Consider the following 14,959-nt stretch of genomic DNA (forward strand, 5'->3'; position numbering starts at 1 on the left):
CCTAGTAGCAGTCACTTCACTTCGGAGAGTGTCTGAGCTGGCAGCTCTGTCATGCAAAGCCCCCTTCCTGGTGTTTCACCAGGACAAGGTGGTTCTGCGTCCGGTTCCGGAATTTCTCCCTAAGGTGGTATCCCCCTTTCATCTCAATCAGGATATCTCCTTACCCTCTTTTTGTCCTCATCCAGTTCACCAATGTGAAAAGGATTTGCACTTGTTAGATCTGGTGAGAGCACTCAGACTCTACATTTCTCGTACGGCGCCCCTGCGCCGCTCGGATGCACTCTTTGTCCTTGTCGCTGGCCAGCGTAAAGGGTCACAGGCTTCCAAATCAACCCTGGCTCGGTGGATCAAGGAACCAATTCTCGAAGCTTACCGTTCTGCTGGGCTTCCGGTTCCCTCAGGGCTGAAGGCCCATTCTACCAGAGCCGTGGGTGCGTCCTGGGCTTTGAGGCACCAGGCTACGGCTCAGCAGGTGTGTCAGGCGGCTACCTGGTCGAGCCTGCACACTTTCACGAAACACTATCAGGTGCATACCTATGCTTCGGCAGATGCCAGCCTAGGTAGGCGAGTCCTTCAGGCGGCGGTTGCCCACCTGTAGGACGGAGCCGTTCCGGCTCTATTATGAGGTATTATTTACCCACCCAGGGACTGCTTTTGGACGTCCCAATTGTCTGGGTCTCCCAATGGAGCGACAAAGAAGGGAATTTTGTTTACTTACCGTAAATTCCTTTTCTTCTAGCTCCAATTGGGAGACCCAGCACCCGCCCCTGTTTTTTTATGTACACATGTTGTTCATGTTGAATGGTTTCAGTTCTCCGATATTCCTTCGGATTGAATTTACTTTAAACCAGTTTATAATTTTTTCCTCCTTCTTGCTTTTGCACCAAAACTGAGTAGCCCGTGGGAGCACGGGGGGTGTATAGGCAGAAGGGGAGGGGCTTTACACTTTTAGTGTAATACTTTGTGCGGCCTCCGGAGGCATAGCCTATACACCCAATTGTCTGGGTCTCCCAATTGGAGCTAGAAGAAAAGAAAAGGAATTTACGGTAAGTAAACAAAATTCCCTTCTTTCCATAAACGAGCGCTTGTTCATCCAAGCCCTTCTATGTTTTCTGAGTAAGAAGCCGACAGACATCTCTTCCAGTGACTTTTTTTTCTCTGCTTGACTGAAGCAATTGGCAATCCAAAATTGAACATGGCGATCCACATCTTCCCTGGCGAAAAAATAGTTGGCTCCACCATATACATATTTGTGTCGGCCAATATCTGCAAATGTGGCCGATATAAGCCTGTGTCTGAGGGCCTTTAGGTCGTATTCATATGGTCGTATTGTACCCATCTTTATAGTCTGGCTGTAAGTGCTTGCTGCCGTTAACCCACTGGTCTACTAAATTGGACCATAAGGACCTAAGTAAGGTGTTACATTGTATAATGTAGTGGAATCTCAGCCAAGAGCATAGTTTCTGTGTAAAGAAGCCTTTCAGTCTTTACCATGATCTACCAGAGACAATGTCTGCACAGGCGAGTAGATTGCATACATTGTGCTCATGGTGGCCGCACTCACCAACAAGTTCATTAACCCTTCTGTGACAGGTCACACAGCTGAATTTGTGTTATCTCCCCATTTTCACAATAAACAGGATTGCGGTACTTATATGTATATGGCAGATAGTGACACTATTAATGTTCTCTTTACAGCATCTTCGAGTTTCTGTTCCAGAAGACCTTGCCCTTGAACTAGGTAAGCAATGTGTATATTTCATTGTGTAATGGAAAGCTCTGCCACTTAATGGGGTTATCCGGCTTATTTTGACTTTTTTTTTATTATTACCCTATTGGGCTACATTGGTGCAGGTAAGTAGATAGTGAGCACTTACCTGCCCTGCTGTCAGCCCCTCTCCCCCCGGCTCAGAGCGGTCATGTGACCGCTCCTGCCGCGATTTTGCTGCTTCCGGTCATTTCATGTCAACATGGGCAGGACCATGTTGATATGCAAATCTGGGAACAGCTTGTTGCCGCCCTGCTGGGCTGGTACAGTGCATGCAGTCCCCACCCCCCTTCCCTCCACCCTCCCACACATTCCTCTGCACCCCGTACTCTCCCCGACCACGGTGTCACCGCCAGCACCGGGCCCCCTGCTTACAGTGCTTAGGATAGCAGGAGTGCCCGTGCAGTCAGTGTCCCGCTCCCTGCCAGCCCCGCGGCTGCTCACACTGCAGTGTATCAGCAGCTTCTCACAGTGCGTGCAGCCGCGTGGATGACTAACGCTGCTGGCAGGAGGTTAGATGAGATCATTACCTCCTGTGATGATCTCCTCCTCTGCCGACGTCACCGCTGTCACTGCCTTCTATGCCCGACGCGTTCTCACGTCACATCTCGCGGGCGGCCCGAGACTGTCACTAGCGGTGACGTCACGGGCTCTCGCGATATTGCTGAGAACGCGGCGGGCATAGAAGTCAGTGACTGCGCTGACGTCAGTAGAGCAGGAGATCGTCACTGCAGGTAATGATCTCCTCTAACCTCTGACAGCAGCGCTCGTCATCCCCTGCAGTGACCTGGGCTATTGATGTTAGCTCAGGTCACTGCATTGCTCTCCCAGACAATGGGGAACATTCTGTTCTTCATTGACTGGGACAGTGACTATGGTACGGATCGTCGTGGGACCCCCTTATTGGATTATGCCGGACCCTGATTTTATTGTTCTTTTCAATAAATTGGTGAAAGTGGGAATGTTTTGGGGAGTGTTTTTTCAAATAAAACTTCTTTTTTTGTTTTTTTTTAATTTTATTTATTTACTGACTGGGTTGGTGATGTTGGCTATCGGATAGACGCGTGTCATCACCAACTGCTGGGCTTGATGCCAGGTGACATTACACATCTGGCATCAACCCCGTATATTACCCAGTTTGCCACCGCACCAGGGCAATGGGATGAGTTGGGGCCAAGCGCCAGGATTGGCACATCTAATGGATGCGCCACTTCTGGGGCGACTGTAGCCTGCTATTTTTAGGCTGGGCAGTGTCCAATAACAGTGGACCTCCCTAGTCTGAGAATACCAGACCACAGCTGTCCGCTTTACCTTGGCTGGTGATCCAATTTGGGGGGGACCCCACGTTTTGTGTTTTTAAATTATTTATATAATTTTAAATAACAGCGTGGGGTGCCCTCTGTTTTGGATTACTAGCCAAGGTGAAGCTGCCAGCTGTGGTTTGCAGGCTGCAGCCGTCTGCTTTACCCTAGCTGGCTATAAAAGATAGGGGGGGGACCCACATCGTTTTTTTTTTAATTATTTTTTGGCTAAATACAAGGCTAAGTACCCTTTAGTGCCACATGAAAGCCACTAAAAGGTGCAAGCTTAGAATATGCAGGGGGTGGGGCATTATATAGGTCTTTCTCATCTATCTATTCCATTCATTCATCAGTCTATCTCTATATCTATCTATCCATCTCTATATCTACTCATCTATTTATCTTTCTTGCTTCTTCCGTTTTTTGTGGTCCGCAAAAAAAACGGAAGGCACACGGATGCATCCGTGAAAAAAAGGACCGTTCTTTTGCGGACCGCAAAAACGGAATGGTCATTTGAATGTAGCCTACATGTGTTCCCTATGGAGGTAGGGGTCGGTACAGAACGATATGGGGGAGGGGGGGGTTGGTACAGAGGTGTGTGTGTGCGTGTGTGTGTGTGTGTGTGTGTGTGTGTGTCGCAGAGCCTGATGTGGGGCTGTTATTTCCAATGCTACAGTGATAATAGGTCAGTGCTGGGGCAGAATACTGACAGGGAATGTGTGAGCAGGGGGCGAGGCTGGGGCAGCTGTGCTCGGGCTGTGGCGAAGGCTGGGGCAGCTGTGCTGGGGCTCGGGCTGCGGCGAAGGCTGGGGATGCTGTGCTGGGGCAGCTGTGCTGGGGCTCGGGCTGCGGCGAAGGCTGGGGATGCCGTGCTGGGGCAGCTGTGCTGGGGCTCGGGCTGCTGCGGCTGTGAGGGTTTCAAAGAAATGGAGAAATGGTACCCAGAGTCAGCACAGATTGAGCTCTAGGCTCAATGGCAAGCCGAGATCTTATCTGCGCAAGCACCACCTCCAGGCGCCATTTCTTTATCGTTCCTATGGGAGACCCAGACATTGGGTGTATAGCTTCTGCCTCCGGAGGACACACAAAGTACTACACTAAAAAGTGTAGCTCCTCCCTCTGAGCTTATACACCCCCTGGAGAACCAGATCTAACCAGTTTATCGCTTTGTGTTCAGGAGGTCATACATCCACACATGCATTCTCATCTGATTTTTAATTTTTGGAAAGCGTTTGAAGAAAAGCGGGTCCAAGCCTGGACCCCCAGCATGTCCCTTCTCACCCCACTGTGTCGGCGGTGCTGTTAAGGTTGATTCCCAGGCTGGAGCCTTACATGCCGTGCTCCTTCACCATCCCTCCGGGGCTCTGGCTTGAAGTGGGAGCCAGCACGGTTCTCCATGCTTTGCAGGAGACCGGTCTCCATCCGCAGCCCTTCAGGATCCTGCTGGACGGAGCACTCATCCCCAGGGACTTGGAACCCTGCGTCTCAGCAAGCTAAGTACCTGAGACGGTTATATATGGGGGTCCCTTGTACTTTATTGTTGTGGGAGAGTGTGCTGAGTGATTTTTCTGACATTTCCGACGGGTTCTCTGGCTGTCGCCTGAGAACCGCGCCGATGGTGCCTGCGCGTCGGCCGCACCGCTCAAATTTAGGCCCCGGCTTCGCCGGAGGCCTACTTTCGGTTTCACTGCCCTCGCATGTCATTCATGCAGAGGGACAGCGCGGCTCCGCCCAGCGGCCGCTCTACAAAGGGGAGAGACACTTCTCACTGAGTACATGTCTCCTCCCCTGTCAAATCTCTTTTGGCCCTCCAGATCCCGCTCTCAGAGTGAGTCCCGCCCCCTCTCTTCACTCCGGTGGCCATTTGCTCAGCGGTTTTCCCTGCGATCACCACTGGTCTGCAGCATCCCTGCTGAGGTGCTTGGGAGTCCGGGCTTCGGGATCTGGAGGGCACACAAACCGCTCCTGCGGTCTGGTAAGCCACAACCTCTGGTTGTGGACCTTCTGTATATACTCTCTGGGGGTCATTCTGGCAGAGCCCTCACTCCAGCAGCATGTCACACACGAGGAGCAAGGCTCCAAAGCTGTTTTCAGTATGCACTGCATGTAGGCTCCTACTGCCAGAACCGAGCACCTATCCACATTGTGATGCCTGCTCTAACCTGACGTTGCCTCAGCCTGAAATCGCACCCCCAGGGGTCTCTCAGGCTGCTCCGGCTCCTGTGGCTGAACCCCCGGCTTGGGTAGAATCCTTAACCAGGTCTATCTCCCAGTCTTTTGCTGACTCCATGTGACATCTGTCCAGGACTTTGCTGAGCATGCATCAGCCCCCTTCACAGGGTGCCTCTGCTGCTAGGTCTCTCAGGACCGGAGCTCACAGAGGATTCATCATCTGGTCCCAGGCCCCGTCCTTCTAAAAAGAGACGCAGGGCTCCCTCTCCTTAGTCCCGCGGCTCGGTTTCAGAAGCTGACTCGCAGGATGAGGAGGATGCCTTTACTGGGGGCTCGGAGACTGCCTCCATGTGCCCCATTGGTCTGTCCGAAAGTGACTCAGATGTTAGTGATTTGATTGCGTCCATTAATTCTGTACTGGATCTCAATCCGCCAGTATCAGAGGAGCAACCCTCTCTGGCAGAAAACCACCAGTTTACCTCGCCTAAGAGGACAAAGAGTGTGTTCTTTAACCACTCCAGTTTTCAGGCCGCTGTGACCAAGCCCAGGGCCTGCCCTGACAAACGCTTCCCTAAGCGTGGTTCTGATGACCGTTTTCCCTTTCCACCCGAGGTGGTCAAGGAGTGGGCTCATTCGCCAAAGGGAGACCCCCCGGTGTCTAGACTCTCAGCCCGGACCGTTGTATCAGTGGCTGATGGCACCTCTCTTAAGGATTCCACTGACCGCCAGGTTGACCTTCTGGCCAAATCCGTATATGAGGCGGCAGGGGCCTCGTTCGCCCCGACTTTTGCAGCAGTGTGGGCTCTCAAAGCCATCTCTGCTTCCCTAGAGGAGAGGCATTCCCTCACTAAGGAATCTATGCCTGAGATGGTTGCCTTAACTTCCCAAGCTTCGGCTTTTTCATCCTATGCCATGTCTGCTATGCTGGAGGCTTCTCACCGCACTGCGGTGGCTTCGGCTAATTCCCTCGCTATCCGCAGGATCTTGTGGCTTCGAGAGTGGAAGGCAGATGCTTCTTCAAAGAAGTACCTTGCGGGGCTCCCTTTTGCTGGGTCCCGGCTTTTCGGAGAACAGCTGGATGAAATTATTAAGGAAGCTACTGGCGGGAAGAGTACTTCCATGCCACAAACCAAAACCAAGAAACCTGTCCAGGGTAGGAATCAGTCGAGGTTTCGTTCCTTTCGTTCCTCCAACTGGTCGTCCTCTAAGCCCTCGGCCTCGTCCACTAACACTGCCAAGGACCAAAAATCCAGCTGGCGCACAAAAGCGCGTCCACAGAAGACCGCAGGTGCTGCTGCCACTAAGACAGCCTCCTCTTGACTGTCTGTCTGCGCCAGCAACGTCCTTAGTCGGTGGCAGGCTCTCCCACTTTGGCGACGTGTGGTTTCAACACGTCTCCGATCAGTGGGTGCGGGATATCATCTCCCACGGCTACTGGATAGAATTCTCTTCCAGCCCGCCAAACAGATTTTTTCTGTCAACTCCCCCCTGCTCCAAGGCCGCCGCCTTCTCTCAGGCCGTGGCATCCTTGCAGGCCAACGGAGTAATTGTACTGGTTCCCGCACGGGAACGGTTCAGAGGTTTCTACTCAAATCTCTTCCTAGTCCCCAAAAAGGACAGTTCCTTCCGGCCCATCCTGGATCTCAAGTTTCTCAACAAGCATGTTCAGGTGCGGCATTTTCGCATGGAGTCTCTGCGGTCAGTCATTGCATCAATGACCCAAGGGGATTTCCTGGCATCCATCGACATCAGAGATGCCTATCTGCATGTGCCAATTGCAGTTTCACACCAGCGTTGGCTACGTTTTGCAATCGGAGAGGAACATTTCCAATTCGTGGCTCTCCCCTTCGGGTTAGCCACGGCCCCTCGAGTATTCACCAAGGTCATGGCAGCAGTGGTTGCGGTTCTGCACCTACAGGGGTTGGTAGTGATTCCTTACCTGGACGACCTTCTAATCAAGGCTTCATCCAGCGCAGACTGTCAGCGGAGTGTCTCGCTCACTCTTGCCACTCTAGCCCAATTCGGGTGGATTGTCAATCTTCCCAAATCCTCTCTGACTCCGACCCAGAGTCTCACGTACCTAGGGATGCAGTTTGAGACTCTGCCGGCACTTGTGAAGTTGCCCTTAGTCAAACAGCAGTCCCTCCAACTGGCGGTCCGCGCTCTGCTGAGGCCCCGCCGTTATTCCATCAGGCACCTGATACAGGTGCTGGGTCAGATGGTGGTGTCAATAGAGGCTGTTCCCTTTGCCCAGTTCCATCTGCGGTCACTGCAGCTGGACATTCTCCGCTGTTGGGACAAGCGGCCTTCCTCCTTGCACAGGTTAGTGGCTCTGTCGCCACAGACCAGGAGCTCTCTTCAGTGGTGGCTTCGGCCCCTCTCTCTGTCTCAGGGGCGCTACTTCCTGACCCCCGTCCTGGGTGATTCTCACCACGGATGCCAGTCTGTCCGGCTGGGGAGCGGTATGTCTCCACCACCGAGCGCAGGGCACTTGGACTCCGTCCGAGTCAGCCCTCTCGATCAATGTGCTGGAAACCAGAGCTGTGCTTCTAGCTCTCCTAGCCTTTCACCACCTGTTGGCGGGCAAGCACATCCGAGTCCAGTCAGACAACGCGACAGCAGTTGCCTACATCAATCACCAAGGCGGGACACGCAGCCGCCTGGCAATGTTGGAGGTACAACGCATCCTTCAATGGACGGAGGACTCCAAGTCCACCATATTCGCAGTCCACATCCCAGGCGTGGAAAACTGGGAAGCAGATTATCTCAGCCGTCAAACCGTGGACAGTGGCGAGTGGTCCCTGCATCCGGCAGTGTTTCAGTCAATCTGCCGCAAATGGGGCACTCCGGACGTGGACTTAATGGCATCCCGTCACAACAACAAGGTTCCGGTTTACGTGACTCGCTCCCACGATCCTCAGGCCTTCGCCGCGGACGCTCTGGTTCAAGACTGGTCCGAGTTTCGTCTGTCCTACGTGTTTCCCCCTCTAGCTCTCTTGCCCAGAGTTCTGCGCAAGATCAGAATGGAGGGCCGTCGAGTCATTCTCATTGCTCCGGACTGGCCCAGGCGAGCTTGGTACCCAGACCTGCTCCATCTGTCCGTAGAGGTGCCGTGGCATCTTCCGGACCGTCCAGACCTTCTCTCACAAGGTCCGTTTTTCCGCCAGAATTCTGCGGCTCTCAGATTGACGGCGTGGCTCTTGAGTCCTGGATCTTGACGGCTTCTGGTATCCCTCCTGAAGTCATCTCCACTATGAGTCGGGCCCGTAAGTCTTCCTCTGCCAAGATCTATCACAGGACTTTGAAGATTTCCCTGTCCTGGTGTCGCTCTTCCGGCCATTCTCCTTGGCCTTTTTCCTTGCCGACCCTTCTGTCTTTTCTACAGTCCGGTCTGCAGCTGGTTTTGTCCCTCAACTCTCTCAAGGGACAAGTCTCGGCTCTGTCAGTGCTGTTCCAGCGGCGTATCGCCCGGCTGGCTCAGGTCCGCACCTTCATGCAAGGTGCGTCTCACATCATTCCGCCTTACCGGCGGCCCTTGGATCCCTGGGACCTCAATTTGGTTCTCACGGCTTTGCAGAAACCCCCCTTTGAACCTCTCAGGGAGGTTTCTTTGTTTCGTCTTTCACAGAAAGTGGTCTTTCTAGTAGCCATAACTTCCCTCAGGAGAGTCTCTGATTTAGCTGCGCTCTCTTCGGAGTCACCTTTTTTTGTTTTTTCATCAAGACAAGGTGGTTCTCCGTCCGACTCCGGACTTTCTCCCTAAGGTGGTTTCTCCTTTCCACCTTAACCAGGACATTACCCTTCCTTCCTTTTGTCCGGCTCCTGTTCATCGCTTTGAAAAAGCGTTGCATACTCTGGATCTGGTGCGGGCGCTCCGGATCTATGTGTCTCGCACCGCTGCTATTAGGCGGTGCACCTCTCTTTTTGTGCTAACCACAGGTCGGCGTAAGGGCCTCTCTGCTTCTAAGCCGACCTTAGCCCGTTGGATCAGGTCCACCATTTCGGAGGCCTACCTGTGTTCTCAGGTGCCTCCCCCGCCGGGGATCAAGGCACACTCGACCAGAGCTGTCGGTGCCTCTTGGGCTTTCAGGCACCAGGCTACGGCTCAGCAAGTCTGTCAGCCTGCATACCTTTTCAAAGCACTACCAAGTGCATGCTCATGCTTCGGCAGATGCGAGCTTGGGCAGACGCATCCTTCAGGCGGCTGTCGCCCACTTGTGAAGTTAGGCTCCGCCTACTTCTCAGTTGTTTTGTTTATTCCCACCCATGGACTGCTTTGAGACGTCCCAATGTCTGGGTCTCCCATAGGAACGATAAAGAAAAAGAGAATTTTGTTTACTTACCGTAAATTCTTTTTCTTATAGCTCCGTATTGGGAGACCCAGCTCCCTCCCTTTTGACTGTTGGCAGTTTCTTGTTCCGCGTGTTTTCACCGGCTGTTGTCGTAGACAGAGACTCCGGTTGTTCCAGTTCTGGCTCTGTTTTTACTTGTGGGTGGCTATTCTCCTTCAACGTTTGCACTAAACTGGTTAGATCTGGTTCTCCAGGGGGTGTATAAGCTCAGAGGGAGGAGCTACACTTTTGAGTGTAGTACTTTGTGTGTCCTCCGGAGGCAGAAGCTATACACCCAATGTCTGGGTCTCCCAATACGGAACTATAAGAAAAAGAATTTACGGTAAGTAAACAAAATTCTCTTTTTTCCTGAAGTCTGCTGGAGGGAGATCCATGGGCTGAAAGCTGTGCCTGCGCAGATGAGAGCTTGAGCCGAGAGCTCCAGCTGCTCACGCGCTGACTCCGGGCTGCATTATTTTAAGTCCTCACCGCCCGACGTGCAGCGCCAGTAAAACTGCCAGAGACCCTGCACAGCCGCCCCAGGACCAGCCACTGCAGTCCCTGCACAGCTGTGGCAGCATTCCCTCGGCCCCTTGCGACCTCTCTCCATTACCCCGGTAAGCTACATTCAGATTATAAGATGCACCCCTCACTTTCCTCCCAAATTTGTGGGAGGAACAGTGAGTCTTAAAATCTGAAAAATACTGTATTTGTTTAATGCAAAAACGAGTGTCGTCTAACCAAGAGGGCAATAGTTGTTTAAATGGTAATTGTAAAGGAGAAATCTTCATTTTAGATGTTTTGGAGACGTTATGACCTGGGTTGTCACAGTGTAAACCCCAGCAGTGGTCTGCCATCGTGTGTGCTCCATCTGCCATATTATCCATGCTCCATTGTCCTGATGATGTCTTGGTGAAGTGTTGTGCTTGCTCTTCACTCGTAGCTAGAAAAGATCGGAGGGGAAGCAGCTTCGGTGGCTGTGAAGGAGATGCAATGTGACACTCATGCTTGCTCCTAGTCTTTAAAATAAGCAATCAACGAATTTTGAACCAAAGGGTTATAATTTTCAGCTCTAAGGTTGCCAAGAAAGTCTGTAATAACATTAGAAAACTCATACCAAGCGTCCTCTTCTATGGTTTTCATGGTGTTAAGGAGTTCTTTATTTGATTAGAAGCCAAAACATATACTAGCTTTCAACCTCTCGTGTGAAGGAGCAGGCAATTGGGTACAGATGTACGTGAAGCTCTCACCATCTCTATGCAAAGACCTTACAATTTCATGAGGCCCAATTTTATACGCAGCGGGGGTGAGCAACACTTTCTTCAGATTAACAAGTGGTTGAGTCTCGATATTCTTTTCACCAGTTTGTAAATTTCTCTCTAGCGGGCCATTCTTTCCTTGTATAATGTTCTGTTTTTGCTCGGCTATACCAAAGGCACAAGAAGCGAGGACACTTTGTGTATCAATATAACATTCAGAAATCCAGCAAAGATCGTTATGTTTGGGGAAAATGGTTCTCATGCATTCATAAATTTCTTTCATATTTACCAAGGGAGAATAGATGCTAATTTATTGCCATTGTGAAGAAACACATTTTTTTTTTTTGAGCTTTCAAAAATTCTCCATTCTTCTGTTAGATAGCGATCACATCACATTGACTCAATAAGTCCTTCTGACGTTGATGCAGTATACAAGCTCCTTGTCCATATGGAAATACAGTGGAACCTCGCTTAACGGGTAACACAGTTAGCGAGAATTTCGCTTAACGAGCAAAGCTTGCTGTAAATTTGTAACTCTGTTTCCGAGAAAGCTTTGCTGTACGAGCAAAATACTGACCGCACACCCTTCCGGTTCCGTACATCCACCGCGCTCTGACACGCACTTGCAGTCCACACAAACACACACAAGCACGCACAAACACACACACACAAACACGCACGCACACATACAGTATTATGCTCACCTTACCTTCCGTTCCATCGCCGGCCTCATGATTCTTGTAGTGCACCGGTACATCGCAACGAGGGATGAATCCTCGCTGCGAACTGCAAGATCCAGGAGACCGGCGATGGAACAGAAGGTAAGGTGAGCATATGTGTACCTTCCATTCTATCGCCGGCCTCTTGAGTTTTATAGTTTGCCGCTACAGGCTGTGTATCGGCAACCATAGCGACGAGGCAGGAACTTCCGCTGTCAACCGCTACTCAAAGGCAGCCAATCAGAGGCAAGCGGCTCCTACTTTTGACGTCAGCGCTCTGGTTCCTCCCTCGTTGCGATGGTTACCCGATACACAGCCCGTACTAGCGAACAGCAAGTTCCAGCAGGCGAGCGATGGAACGGAAGGTAAGGTGAGCATAATGTGTGTGTGCATGCGTGCTTTTGTGTGTTTGTGCATGTGTGGAATGGTACAATAGGGGATAAGGATGGGACAATTAACAAGTTGTGGAAGGAATTGTCTGCATTGCAATGATTTCCTATGGGAAATATTGCTTTGCTGAACGGGTAACTTTGTTTACAAGCACACTCCCAGAACGGATTGTTCTCGTTAACCAAGGTTCCACTGTATTTCAGAAGCTTTTTACCTGTTACAATACATAAATCTGGTAGCGGGAGCCAGCAGGTTCTTTCCATAGTTTAAATACAAAGTTACTTTGCTGATGACTTCGGCAAATCAAGATGTCGTACCAGGTCATTCATCTCTGCTTGAGTGATTGGCTCACATATTCTGGCATCAACTTCTGAGGTCACCTGATCTTCATCATTGGTGTCTTTGAAAAATTGGCTTGAAAGAGTTCATCGTTGTCAGAAATTTCCAAAGTAGTGTAGATAGGTAAACTATCTGTCACAATGCAGTGGGATGGAAGATTGCAGGAGTTGCATTCATCAACATGGGTTTTGAAGCTCTCTCCACACCACTGGATCTCCAAAGCTGAGACGTTTTCTCTGATCCACTGTCTCAGGTTTTCGACACGTGTCCTACACTTTTATTTTTTTTTTTCTTGTGACAAATGTTTCTCCTAGTCACCCCTTTTCACCCTGAAATATCCATAAGCTTTATGCACAGTCACATATATTTATGCCCCCTTAGGGTGCTGTAAAATAACCACAAATGTAATAGAATATATCAGGATCATTCCTGTACCATCCACAAACTGTTCGATGACTTTTTTTTTTTTTTTTTTTTAAATATCTGTTAAGCAGAGGTGAAGGGAACCGGTCAAGAGGGTTTTCCCATATGAAATGAAGCTAGCACTGATAAACCCTTTATATACAGCATTCTGGAATTGTGTGTGTGTGTGTTAGTAACTGTCTCTCTCCCAGTCTGTCTGTCTCTTTCCTTGTCTGTCTCTTTGCCCTGTCTGTCTCTTTGCCCTGTCTGTCTCTTTGCCCTGTCTGTCTCTTTGCCCTGTCTGTCTCTTTGCCCTGTCTGTCTCTTTGCCCTGTCTGTCTCTTTGCCCTGTCTGTCTCTTTGCCCTGTCTGTCTCTTTGCCCTGTCTGTCTCTTTGCCCTGTCTGTCTCTTTGCCCTGTCTGTCTCTTTGCCCTGTCTGTCTCTTTGCCCTGTCTGTCTCTTTGCCCTGTCTGTCTCTTTGCCCTGTCTGTCTCTTTGCCCTGTCTGTCTCTTTGCCCTGTCTGTCTCTTTGCCCTGTCTGTCTCTTTGCCCTGTCTGTCTCTTTGCCCTGTCTGTCTCTTTGCCCTGTCTGTCTCTTTGCCCTGTCTGTCTCTTTGCCCTGTCTGTCTCTTTGCCCTGTCTGTCTCTTTGCCCTGTCTGTCTCTTTGCCCTGTCTGTCTCTTTGCCCTGTCTGTCTCTTTGCCCTGTCTGTCTCTTTGCCCTGTCTGTCTCTTTGCCCTGTCTGTCTCTTTGCCCTGTCTGTCTCTTTGCCCTGTCTGTCTCTTTGCCCTGTCTGTCTCTTTGCCCTGTCTGTCTCTTTGCCCTGTCTGTCTCTTTGCCCTGTCTGTCTCTTTGCCCTGTCTGTCTCTTTGCCCTGTCTGTCTCTTTGCCCTGTCTGTCTCTATCTATCAGTCTATCCTATCTTATACTAACAGTTTATTTTGTTCCTATAGCAACCACTGACAGCTGCTATTTATAGCCTACTATAGCTCCCAGCTACATTCAGTTTAATGGCTGTAGTATTTTGTAACGCAACTTGAAAGCACGGGGTTAAATTTTCCCGCCCAAACAGTCTGACATTCCCTGAGTCACATGGAGTGTCTGTGCAAAATTTAAATTGTAAATTATATATATAGCTATATGTATATATATATATATACTAGAAGGTGGCCCGATTCTACGCATCGGGTATTCTAGAATTTACGTATTGTGTAGTTCATGTATGATTTTTGTTATATATATATAATATATGTTGTGTGTAGTTACCAAGTGTTTGTGTAGGGCGCTGTACATGTTCTGGATGTTGTCTGGGTGTGATGGGGGGTGAGAGCGGTGTTGTTTGTGTGTTGCGTTGTTTGTGGAGCGTTGTGTGTGTGTTGCGCAGTTTGTGTGTGTGTGGTGTGTTTTGGGGGGAGGTATGTTTTGTCCAATGTGCGTGTTGTGCGGTATGTGCGTATATTTGTGTGTGCAGCGTTGTCTGTGTGTGTGGGTGTCTGTGTAGGGCAGTTGTTTGTGGTTCCCAGTGTATGTGTGTGGTGTGTTGTGCAGTGCGCGCGTGTGTGTGTGTGTTGGGGGGAGGTGTGCACTTCCCATCGTGCTCCATCCCCCATGCAGCACACTCCCCATCGTGCTCCATCCCGTATGCTGCGCACCCCCCATCGTGCTCCATCTCCCATCATGCGCACTCCCAAACGTGCTCCATCCGCCATGCTGCGCACTCCCAAACGTGCTCCATCCGCCATGCTGCGCCAGCATCAGCCTCTCCGTCTCCAGCATCAGCCTCCCCATCCCAGCCTTCCCCAGGTTCAGCCTCTCTCCTCTCAGCCTCCTCCAGCACGCCGTGCTCCTCTGCCGACACTCACAGATCCGATCGCATACACTCACACACACCCACACACACACACCCGATCGCATACACTCACACACACCCGATCGCATACACTCACACACACCCGATCGCATACACTCACACACACCCGATCGCATACACTCACACACACCCGATCGCATACACTCACACACACCCGATCACACACACCCGATCGCATACACTCACACACACCCGATTGCATACACTCACACACACCCGATCGCATACACTCACACACACCCACACACCCCCACCCGATCGCATACACTCACACCCACCCGATCGCATACACTCACACCCACCCGATCGCATACTCACACCCACCCGATCGCATACACTCACACCCACCCGATCGCATACACTCACACACACCCGATCGCATACACTCACACACAAAGACACACACA

The 14,959-nt window shown here is 50.9% G+C and overlaps 1 protein-coding gene across 3 annotated transcripts in view; it reads left to right on the forward strand.

Annotated features, from left to right (window-relative positions):
- The window catches only part of ARHGEF12 (Rho guanine nucleotide exchange factor 12), a 258,987-nt gene that overhangs the window by 72,272 nt on the left and 171,756 nt on the right, over positions 1-14,959 (forward strand). For all 3 annotated transcript variants that reach the window (XM_075328415.1, XM_075328414.1, XM_075328413.1), the window contains one exon: positions 1,699-1,741. In XM_075328415.1, the coding sequence (XP_075184530.1) occupies positions 1,699-1,741 (43 nt within the window). The remainder of the gene's footprint in view (positions 1-1,698; positions 1,742-14,959) is intronic.

The sequence above is a fragment of the Anomaloglossus baeobatrachus genome, chromosome 11 (assembly GCF_048569485.1).
Source record: "Anomaloglossus baeobatrachus isolate aAnoBae1 chromosome 11, aAnoBae1.hap1, whole genome shotgun sequence".
Classification (NCBI taxonomy): Eukaryota; Metazoa; Chordata; class Amphibia; order Anura; family Aromobatidae; genus Anomaloglossus; species Anomaloglossus baeobatrachus.